At 34.1% G+C, this 11,319-nt stretch overlaps 2 protein-coding genes across 4 annotated transcripts in view; one reads left to right on the forward strand and one right to left on the reverse strand.

Annotated features, from left to right (window-relative positions):
* Window positions 1-3,603, forward strand: part of ANKAR (ankyrin and armadillo repeat containing) — a 72,392-nt gene extending 68,789 nt beyond the window's left edge. For both annotated transcript variants that reach the window (XM_027054731.2, XM_027054725.2), the window contains 2 exons: window positions 1,846-1,892; window positions 3,172-3,603. In XM_027054731.2, coding sequence (XP_026910532.1) covers window positions 1,846-1,892; window positions 3,172-3,419 — 295 coding nt within the window. In that variant the 3' untranslated portion in view covers window positions 3,420-3,603. The remainder of the gene's footprint in view (window positions 1-1,845; window positions 1,893-3,171) is intronic.
* Window positions 1-11,319, reverse strand: part of OSGEPL1 (O-sialoglycoprotein endopeptidase like 1) — a 35,366-nt gene that overhangs the window by 15,169 nt on the left and 8,878 nt on the right. The window contains exons 3-8 of one of the 2 annotated variants that reach the window (XM_053215433.1): window positions 9,732-10,119; window positions 8,738-8,942; window positions 8,513-8,661; window positions 7,573-7,703; window positions 7,378-7,449; window positions 5,847-5,952 (exon numbers count right to left, since the gene is read on the reverse strand). In XM_053215433.1, the coding sequence (XP_053071408.1) occupies window positions 5,874-5,952; window positions 7,378-7,449; window positions 7,573-7,703; window positions 8,513-8,661; window positions 8,738-8,942; window positions 9,732-10,119 (1,024 nt within the window). In that variant the 3' untranslated portion in view covers window positions 5,847-5,873. The remainder of the gene's footprint in view (window positions 1-5,846; window positions 5,953-7,377; window positions 7,450-7,572; window positions 7,704-8,512; window positions 8,662-8,737; window positions 8,943-9,731; window positions 10,120-11,319) is intronic. The other variant, XM_053215434.1, reaches the window with a different exon arrangement.

Below are 11,319 nucleotides of genomic sequence, written 5' to 3' on the forward strand. Positions count from 1 at the left end.
TTGGAAAACTGAAAACCCAAAACTGAGTACCTAATTTTATATAATAAGCCAGGGAAATCTAAATTAAATTGCTATAATTGACATTTTTTTAAAAAAAATTTAATGTTTATTTATTTTTGAGACAGAGAACATGAATGGGGGAGGTTTAGAGAAAGGGAGACACAGCATCCAAAGCAGGCTCCAGGCTCTGAGCTGTCAGCACAGAGCCCGACGCAGGGCTCAAACTCAGGGACTGTGAGATCATGACCTGAGCCGAAGTCGGATGCTTAACTGACTGAGCCACCCAGGCACCCCTATAATTGACATTGTTAAAAATAATATTTACTGGCTCAAAAATCAATTTAGGATAAATAATGAAAAGTATTATTTTACACAGTCACTCCCCCAACTAGCCTACATAGCAACTTTTTGAGAATTACAAAAAGATGTCCCTTCCTTGGGTACTTTACTGTCATCTACTGGAAAATAGGTGTAAAAACTATACCAATCTACAGTGACCGAGGATGAATGGCAGCCCCTGGAGCTGTGAACACCCAACTTTTAGGATTCTACATGTGCTACCGAAGCGAGCACCCAACTTTTAGGATTGTAAGTAGTGATCAGTGGTCAGTAAACTTGTAAGAATGATTACCAGGTGAGGTGAAGCTAGTAAGCAAATAATAATTACTACCATAACTAACAGTGTTAAGAACTCTCCTTAGAGTATTTATATGGACTATTCCCTTTAATTTTCATAACAACTCAGTGAATGAGTTTGGTTAAATGAAACTATAGGAAATGTGCTAAAAGATTATTAAAATCAGTTTGGAAACTTTGGGATAGACAACAATACCCTTCCACAAAATATTCCTTGATACCACTACTGGAAAGTACAATGATTGTGGTTGGGATCATGATAGCATTTTTTTGGTGCACATATCACTTCTCTATTCCCATGCCCCCATCCAGCCCCAAGAGTAGCAGATTAGAAAAGTCTTTGTATATGGAAATTTTGAAATATGGAGAGAGAGACATAATTTTACTGGTGTTAACTGAACCTGTATGGAAACACTCTGAGCCTACATGCTAGCCTAAATGTTACCCTGTAGCCATCAAGTTGGCATATGAACAGATTGAAGACTATGCCTCATTAAAGTGGATGGCAGCAAATGTTCCTCATCAAATTAGCCAGTTATACATTTGTGATAACCACCTTTAATATATTAGCTTAGGCAAGACTTAAATATTATTACCAGGGAAATTCTGTAACTATGTTACACACACAGGATGATGATTTAAAATAATTGCTTTTAAATCCCTACACATACACACACACACACACACACACACACACCCCTATATTAACTAGGTACACCTTGTTTGGCTTGAAACACTTCATTGGTAAACCATTGCTTTGAAAATAAAGTTTAAATTTTGTTGTATTCTTAATACCTAAAATGACCTTTCTCCAACCTATCTTCCATCATATATCTCTAGATACCTGTAATTCCAACCATGCTAGACTACTTAGTATTCTCTGAACATGCCATGCTGTTTTATAGTACTATAATTTTTCATATCCTATTCCCTCTGTCTCATTCATTTGAAGACATATTTTCTTCAAAACCTAGCTGAAGTGTCTCTTTTACCATGAAGTTTTCACTGATCACTTCAAGCAGATTTAACGTTCCAAATGTTTGAGTGATAAGTGGGTAAATGAGTGACTGAATATAAAATACCTACAGGTAACATGCATAGTTAGTACAGGTAACATATAAATTAGGCCACTGGGTATGGAATTTATTGCCTGGGTGTACTAAAGTCTTTATATATTCCTAGTTTTTGTGATACATGTTTTCCTTTTAGTCTAGAGAAAAATGGAGGACCATCCATAACTCCTGTCTTTAAGAAAGGTAATTGATTTTTCTTTCATCTCTGAGGTACCTCCTAGACCTGACACTTTACAATTCTGTGTTCCATTTCTAAAAATTCAAACTGTAGAGGTTTACCCCCTAAAAAGTTTACCTGTAAACTCTGCTTTTGTCATTCTGTATACTTAAAATACCTTCCCATTTATAAGACCATGTTAATCATTTCTTTCAAGGCCTTTCCTACTATATCACTTGACATAAATCCTTCTCTGTTTGCTTTTTCTCATAAGCCATGCATAGAAATAGGTCATTATTGAAACAACATGTAAGTATGGCTTAAATTACAATATTTCTATTGTTTTGTTTCATGTACAACTTGTCTGTGGGTTCTTAGGGCAGAGATCACATTTTTTCCACTGATACTCTACAGTTTTATATATATTTGGCAGATGATGGCTGAGTGACTTAGGCCTGTAAAATCAGAGCCCAGATCTTGTAAGGTTACTATTAGATATGAAAGAGGGAAAAGAAATTTACTTTTTTATTTCATTTATATACTTAGTGCTTGTTCATGTGTGTTTAGTGTAGGACCAATATCAGCCTTGGTATATTATCCTATAATCAAAAGCAAGGATAGAACATTCAAAAGTCACAATCAGTTTGTAGGTGTCACAAATGGAAAGGGAGAGAAAAAAAGAGAATACAAGGACAAGAGAGAACTTCACTTATTCAGGGAGTTTCTGAGGAAAGCTAGATGTGTGGGGGAGGCTATATTTCTGAATATCATGGGTAGAAGAATATTTTTTGTATAGCTTCTTTAGTGTAAGAGTAATTTACATAAAGGAATAAAGTCAATCCCATTTTTTTCTTCACTTTAATATTGGTTTCTAAATAGCAATCTGTGTACCAATAATGGTCTGATAATGTTTTCACGGGTTTATGATAACATAAGAAAAAATAAGGACAATATAGCAAGTTTCTCATAAAGTTAATTTCATTCAATATAAAATGTGTCATTTTGAGATAGCACCTTTTATAGTTTCTTTTGGGTATTAAAATATCTCTTGTTTTATAAAATTGTGTTGCTATTTGTTCTTTTATTAGTCTCAACTTGGCATAATAACAAGCTGGAACCATATTTTGGCGCCCACAAATTTTTGCACTCTGACATCTACAAGTCTGGAAGCTACTGATCCATTCTCTTATTATGTTTTAGTGATTTGGACAGAGTAGAACTATACAGAACCAAGAGCAATGAGAATGTATCTAGGGCTCTTGGGCTTAAGAAAGAGACATTTAATTGTGCCTCTCTCATTTTTAGGGAAAGAGTACCGAAGAAAATTAAAACCTAAAATTCAACCAAGAGATTCTTTGACTTTGATACCTCCTGTAACAAATTTCATGGGACTCTTCAACACAACAAAAAAGACCACTGTTTCTCACAACGTTTTTTCCTTTTCATCTGCAACTTCATCAGATATCACAGAAGTATCAAGACCAAGAATAGTGTTCTTGAGCCAACTAGGGAAACATGTGCAGAAAGCTAATCCAGAGCCTACCGAAGGCTAATAAAAGCATTAGAAGGAACGTATAGAAGAATTCCTGAGCAATCTTTTTAATTTTTTTTTTTTTTAAGATTTTAAGTAATCTCTATATCCAACACGGGGCTCAAACTCACCACCCTGAGACCAAGAGTCACATGCTCTGACTGAGCCATCCAGATGCCCCCCAATTTTTTTACCTTTAATTTTAATCTAATTGTGGTAAAATACATACAACATAACTAAGTAAACAGAGTATTTCAGCGAATTGCCTTTTACCTGTACTATTAGCTAACTTTGGTAAATATGCTTGCCCGTATAGAGTTCAACGTTTTTCCCTTCCTTTTCCTTTTCACCTTTTCCCTTCTTTCCCTTCCTTCCTTCCGTCTGGCCTCTGAGAGGCCTACAGATATGGAATGTTTCTAAAAATTGCTTTTTCTTTATCTGTAGTTTCTCTTATTTATATCATGAACTCAATGTTAACAAGTATGGTTGTATTGATGCACCTGTAGCAGTTTTGATACTTAAAAATTTTAAGAACTTAGATTATAGATATCCCCATTTTATAATATTTGTGACAGCGGGAAGAAATTTTGGTCAATTTCTTTCCATAGTTTATATGCACTCTGATTGTGTGAGCCACAGGAAATACTGATACTGCTTCTTTGTGAATTCAGGTTCATATGATACAGAATACAAATTTAAATGAAAACTGTGAATTCACAAACTAATAGTTTCTTCCAAATAATATTTACAAACCAATTCTATCATAGCTATACTTCAACAGCAAAGAATGCAAAGTTGTATAAATATTGGCTGTTTCTATATGTTCCCTCATATAAAGTACATTTTTTTATTCTCGAATGGATGATCCAAAAGCAGTATTCTATGATTACAATTCTTAAAAAAAAAAAAAAAAAAGGAATTACTTATGGAATTTCCCAAGAAAGAGGTCACCTTAAGGCAGGATTAAAGTAAGAAATCTTTTCATTTTCGATTTTTATCCTTACCCCCTAGTTTCTTAACAAAGCAAGTCATTGAGTAGAAAGCTAACAACCTGGTCCAGTATGGATGATGTGACATAACTCTTTACTGGTAAAATCTCTCAAAGGACATTAAAGTCAGCATCATCATCTTTATAGTCAAAGCACAGTACATTTAGTTACTTTAATCTAGGCAGAAAAAAAGTGATAAACTGGTATAAAGATTCAAAATCAGAGGAAATTATCTAAAAACAAAACCGAAAACCTTTACATTTCATTTACTTTCATTGATTAAATACAATTTCTAAAATAATGGATATAAATATATGTGGTCAACTAAAAAGTACAGTACACACTAGAAGGATTACTTAAAATCTCAATGGATTTTAAGAAATGTATAGATATCCCAATTGCTCCAGGGAATATACCTAATAACATATATTTTCATAATTAATAACATGCATTCTGTTAGAGTCACCTTTTGTCTTCATTTAGAATTCTCTGATTTGACATGACTTTGACCTGGCTACATTTCTAAAATTTCTCTCTCATTAGTAAAGTTAGGCTAATGTCTCAGCAGGAGTCAAAAAAATAGCTTCTACTGGTAACCACCTTTTTGCCAGGGGTGAGGGTAGGGGCAGGGTACACAGGAAATGGGTGAAATAAGTGAAGGTGATTAAGAGGTACAGACTTCCAATTATAAGATAAATTTGTCAGGGGATGAAAAGTACAGCCTAGAGAATATAGTCAATAATACTGTAATAACTTTGTATGGTACAGATGGTAAAACTATACTTATCATGGTGTCATAATACATATCGATGTTGAATCACTATGTTGTACACCTCAAATTAACATAATATTGTATGTCAATTACAGTTCAATTAAAAATAAATAAATTTAGGGGCACCTGGGTGGCTCAGCTGGTTAAGCGTTCAACTCTTGATTTCGGCTCAGGTCATGATCCTAGGGTTGTGGGATCGAGACCCACGTTGAGGTCTGTGCTGGATATGGAGCCTGCTTAAGATTCTCTCTCTCCCTCTCCCTCTGCCCCTCCCCAACTCACACGTGTGCTCTTAAATAAATAAATACATTTAATAAAATAAAATAAATAGGATATAATGTAAAAAAATAGCTTTTAGTATCCTGATATGAGAAGATAGAAAGATCTAGGCCTGTATAATATGGGGCCAGGATTTAACAGAATCATTGTATATCGTCCAAGGTTTTCTTTCTACCTACCAATAGCAGTACATTCTTTTCCCCACAAGATGTTTTATTTTACTTTCGATAATAAAAAACCTATACTACCTTATAAGACTATAACATATTATTGGTCTCTCAGAAGACCAGGTTAAACATCATATATAAGAAAAGGAATAACATAAGAAAGTCTTGATGAACAATTAATATTATGTATCTTCCACAACTTGATATACAAAAAAAATCACAACTTAATGTTGAAATCCTACCTTAAGAGATTGTTTGAAAAGCAAAAATCAAATCTTCATTTTTAATCGTGGTACTTTTATGGCAGCTTCTCCAACTTCTTTTGATATATCTACTCCAAGAGGACATCTGCATCACAATCAGATAAATCATATTATTTCAAATATTTGCATCCTGATCTGTCACTATTTGCTTTGAATTCTGACAAACAGTATACATATCTAATGTACAGTTAATCATATGTGATGATGGTTCTTGAATATAAATACAGCAGAAATAATGGGTGAAGAAAAGGCCAGTTCCTTTAACAAGAACTCTAAATTTCATAATTTTTTAAACCACTTTGAAGTATAGTTGACATGTGAAAAGCTATACATCTTTAATGTATACAATTCAATGAGTTTGAGCATTGAGAAGTTTTTGAAAGAAATAGTTCTGCTCTCATACTGTAAATAAATTAAAAACTTGAAATAAGAAAAAAAAAACAACAACAAAAATACGTTATAATTCTCTACAAAGCTGAAAGGGTAAAAACAGTTCACCATACAGCTAAAGTCAAATCTACATCCATTCCTACTTTAGAAATTCTCCAGGTTTTTACTGATTCTTCTTTGAGGTTTCAAAAGCTGGGTTGTTTCTTTTTCCACCTTCCTCTGTTGCTACCGGCAGGAGAGGTCTTAGATCCAACCCTCTTTCTCTGTGCTTTCCCAGTAAATAATTTTGGCCTCAGATTTCTGCTTTTTAGCAACGTTGCCCAATGTAAGGCTTCAACTGGACCCTAATGTGAAAAAAGTCATCACCTCCAGCCTCAACACTGCCACAAGAAGGCAACACTGGATCAGACATTATATTCTACCTGAGGGTAAGCCATCATCATAGGAGATTCCTTCTAACACAACTAATTAAACTCTGTTCGTTTATAGTCTTAATACTCTGTGGTTCATGTAGCAATAGTTATGGACTAAAATACTGAAAAGTTTTAAAACATTAAATGAAATCATGTGGAAAATAGAATTATAGACTATGAAACATAATCATCCTTTAGTATTTTTACTATTCCAGAAATAACTTAGACCAAAACTTGATAACAAATTGAAACACTGTGCTATTCTTTGGAACTCTGATTTGGTAGAGGAAATAAGGCTTTCAGAAAGTAGCTATCTCTTGGCCATTTTCAGCTGCCTGTGGAGGAGCATACTCACAACCCAGTCTCAGACCTGATTGCTTTTTACAAATTTTTCTGAAGTTTCCCAGCATACCAGCTGGTCCTGAGATTGCTTTGATATTGCAAAAGTCCAGACCATGGACATGGTTTCCATTCTGCTAGTAAATGAGGGTATTCATCATCCCTACCCACCCACCTATTTTTAACCTATGATTTGTCAAAATGTTTATGATTTGATACTGTAGCAAAAATATTTATTAGGAAGAAATTTCATGAAATAATATAATCTTTATTCAGGTACCACCAGAATATTGATGAAAACCTCATATATAAAAGGCTTTGAATTTTATACTGCAACTTGCATAGAGATTATAAACGGTACTACATACTTTGGTTCATAGCGGATGCCTTCTGTGTTGTGTAAAATGCCCAAGCCAGCACGCAATCTTTCAATACCATTCCTAAATAAGAATCATTAAAATAAAATAAATAGACCAGGGTTTAAAGGAAGAAGACTTAACATGATGAAATAGAAATTAATATTTACATAATTATGAGTGAAGCACATATATCCTGTGGCTTACCATGCAATCATAATGCCATTGTCAGTGCACAGTCTGGGAGGAGGACATAACAAAGTGCATTGTGTTGCATTTGTTACAATTTCCAGAGCTTTTCGGATATATAGGTTACTTGCGACACCTCCAGATACAACCTGAAGGAATTGAGAAGACCCAAATCAACAAATACTACATAAGGATATGAGCCAAACTGTTAGCTAAACCTGGGGAAAATACAAGCATTATACAATAAGAAAATATTACATTTTGATAGGTGGGGAACAGGCAAGTGATATAGCTATATGATAAAAATTTGGAAGAAAAGAAAATCAATAATTTCAATACCAGCATCACTATTATTTTTATATATATTCTTCTAACATTTTTCTAATTATAATCATAGTACAACAATATGTTAGACCCTGTTGTTTTTACTTATAAGCATTTTTTTCATTTTATATTATTCTTAAAAAGCTATTACCTTTGATATTCACATAATATTCTATTTTGTGAATCTACCATCATTTAAATATTTTCTCATTTTATAAGTTTCAAAAGGATGAAGTTTAAGATACAGTTAAACAGGAAGTTTACCAAGGCTTACATGCAGATTTAAATGGATTTCATCAAAGGAACATAAATTTCAAGGAAACTAGCTTATTTTTCTAAAATAACAGTAACAGTTACTGTATTTCATTTCTTATTGCAAACCCACTTTTAAATTCAATAAGAGGCAGCCTTGGAGTTTTTTGCCACACAGTCTGTAAAGATGTCCCATAAAGCTGACATAGAAGCTGTACGAGAAATGGCTGTTAGTATTTATTCTGCATAATTTCATTCTGTCAGGGCTAGCACAGGACATAAAGATATCATATTCTATGCACAGGATCAATTAAGTTCCTAGAAGGAAAATAACATACTATAAAGTGTTACTATTATTGTTAGAGGCGATAACAAAACTTACCAGCACTGCATTACTTTGAGATAACAAATCTCTCTGCTTGCAAAACAGAATGGCACGATGTGTTCTTTTTGCAATGTGGCACGCTGTTGTGTGCTGTACTGCAGCAGCAATGTGTGCAGCCGAAGACAGGATTTGCCCCTTCTGGATCCCTGCAGAAACGAATAGGTGTTTTTAGGCACAATCCAGGATTACTTATTTTTCCAACTCTACAAATTAGAAATATACCTTCCTCTTTTTCCTTTTGTGTTATTATCTTATCAATAACATGTTGAAGTCCAGTAAAAGAAAAATCACAATTTTTAGCTCGTTGCATGGGAGGTTTGAAATCAAAATGCAGTTTATTTCCTTGTTTGGCCAAATGTTCTATAGCTTTCCCACCACTCATGGTAGAGCACTCGGGATGTTTTATCAAAGAAAGTCTTCTTGCTACCTTTCAAAAACAAACAAAAATTTTGTAATGAGTCATAAAATGGCACATTTTGAAACCAAGGTACAAAGGAAATGAAATTTACTAAAACAAAACAAAACAAAACTGGATGAATAAGACATGCTATACTTGTACAAATATGGACTATAGCTAGCAAGCCAGTAAACACAGACTTACTCCTGACAACCTTATCAATAGTGGCCAATCACTGCTTCCCTATCTACTCTTGCTCTTCTATTGGGGATAAAAAATAAGTTTGAAGTTCACAATGACTGCTTAATGATAAACTTCAAATATTAGAACCTGCCCATTTCTTCTAATCATTTCTGCTGTTGGCAGCGGGATTTTTGCATATAGCAGTAGGCTCTGTACAATTCAGAAACAAAGAAAAAAGAAACCTGCTTGGTAGTGGTGTCAACAACTGTGATGTTTAATCACAAAACTTTGTGCATCTTTAATGTCTTTATGTTATCTTTATATATCTTATTTCACATTTTTATAGTACTTGGCAATTTCTTTCACGTCTTTTTTGATTAAAAACATAACTGCATCTGCAAACTATTTGAGCCTTTATGTACTAATCTAAACCTCTTATCATTTTATTAATAATGGGTAAGAATCTTTTATAAAACTATGTACTACTTTTTCTTTTTTTCTTATTGCATATAAATTTTTTTCAGTCTAATATGTTTATCAGAAATATTTAGATAAATGGTAGTGTAGTGCATCTCTTAATATTTGATTGAAACAGACACCATAACAGAAAAGAGAAATTAATTCTTTAATGATTACCTTGTCAAGCATGTCACCTGGTGCTATGTCCAAAGATTTTCCCAGAAGCAGAAAATCTGAAACTCCTCTAACTAATGCCAATAGACAATGACCTCCAGAAATCAAAAGAACTAAAAAGGGAAATTCTACTTTATTTAATAACCTAATAGTAAGTGCATGAGCCTCCATATGATGAATGGGAATAAAGGGTTTCTTTAATTGGTCTACCAGTTGTAAGCTAAATGATAAGCCTACGCCCAAGCTTAAAGCAAGTCCTGGTTTGACGGTAGTTGCAATTGCTGAGAGTTCACTTGGAGAGACTTTACTGGTAGAGAGAGCTTCTTGCACTATTCGTTGAATATTTTCTCTGTGAAGCTGTTGAGCTACTGGAGGAACAATTCCACCTGTTCTGGGGAAAAAACAAACAAACAGCTTTTTGTAATTTTAAGATTGTGAAAATAGACTAAGAAAAGTTTTGTATTAGGGCTGAAGGCATGTTTTCAAATTAATCATTATATAGCTAAAAATGTTAGTCATACATTCAAATATGTGTGCCTTATAATGCAACACAATATAAGAATTCAATATGCAGGGATTAAGGGTGTAATGTCTCTGACTTCAAAATTGTACACAACAGGGGTGCCTGGGTGGCTCAGTCGGTTAAGTAGCCGACTTCGGCTCAGGTCATGATCTCGCGGTCCGTGAATTCGAGCCCCGCGTCAGGCTCTGTGCTGACAGCTCAAAGCCTGGAGCCTGTTTCAGATTCTGTGATTCCCTCTCTCTGACCCTCCCCCATTCATGCTCTGTCTCTCTCTGTCTCAAAAATAAATAAAAGTTAAAAAAAAAAATTAAAAAAAATTGTACACAACAAATTCCTATGGATTTGTTAATATACGGAATCACCAAAATAATCTTAAGAAGCATTCTAATGAAGATGTCTTGAACAAGAAAAGGCCAGGATAAAATTGGATTTTAGAAAAATTATCTCTCTGAAGACAGGGAGATTTTTTTTAAGGTTATTATAAAAGTATTTGTGTAAGATGATTACATCTTATACTATGTGATCATGGGAAGTGAAAGAATGGGGAAGAGAGCCTTGAAAACTGTTAAGTTAGACTGGATATAAGGGGAAAGGGGACCAAGGCATCCAAGATGATTCAGATATTCAGCTGGAATGACTGGGAGAAAAGAAATACTAACAGAGAGAAACATGAAGACAGTTTTGTAAAGAAGGTGAGTTTATTTTTAAACATGTTGCACTTGATTAAGGTCATGGCAGGACAGTAGACAGCTTGCAACCTTGAAATACAGTGTGGGAATCTAGTGCTTAGAGCTGATCGTTTTGATTTTTGGTCTATGTAGGACAAACAGTGGATAACCACTCCAAATGTCAAGAGTAAATAAGTAGTTGCTAGAAAAAGTTTGCCAGAATGAGACTGACTTACAATCATAAAGGCAGAGCAATAAAATATAGGGTCTACAAAATATACCTCTAACCTCAAAAAAATCTTTGAATATTTGATGCTGCTAGTTCTAGACATAGAAGTGAAAATCCTAGGGTGCCTGGGTGGCTCAGTCAGGTAAGTGTCTGACTCTTGGTTTTGGCTCA

Source organism: Acinonyx jubatus, chromosome C1 (genome assembly GCF_027475565.1).
Source record: "Acinonyx jubatus isolate Ajub_Pintada_27869175 chromosome C1, VMU_Ajub_asm_v1.0, whole genome shotgun sequence".
Lineage (NCBI taxonomy): Eukaryota > Metazoa > Chordata > Mammalia > Carnivora > Felidae > Acinonyx > Acinonyx jubatus.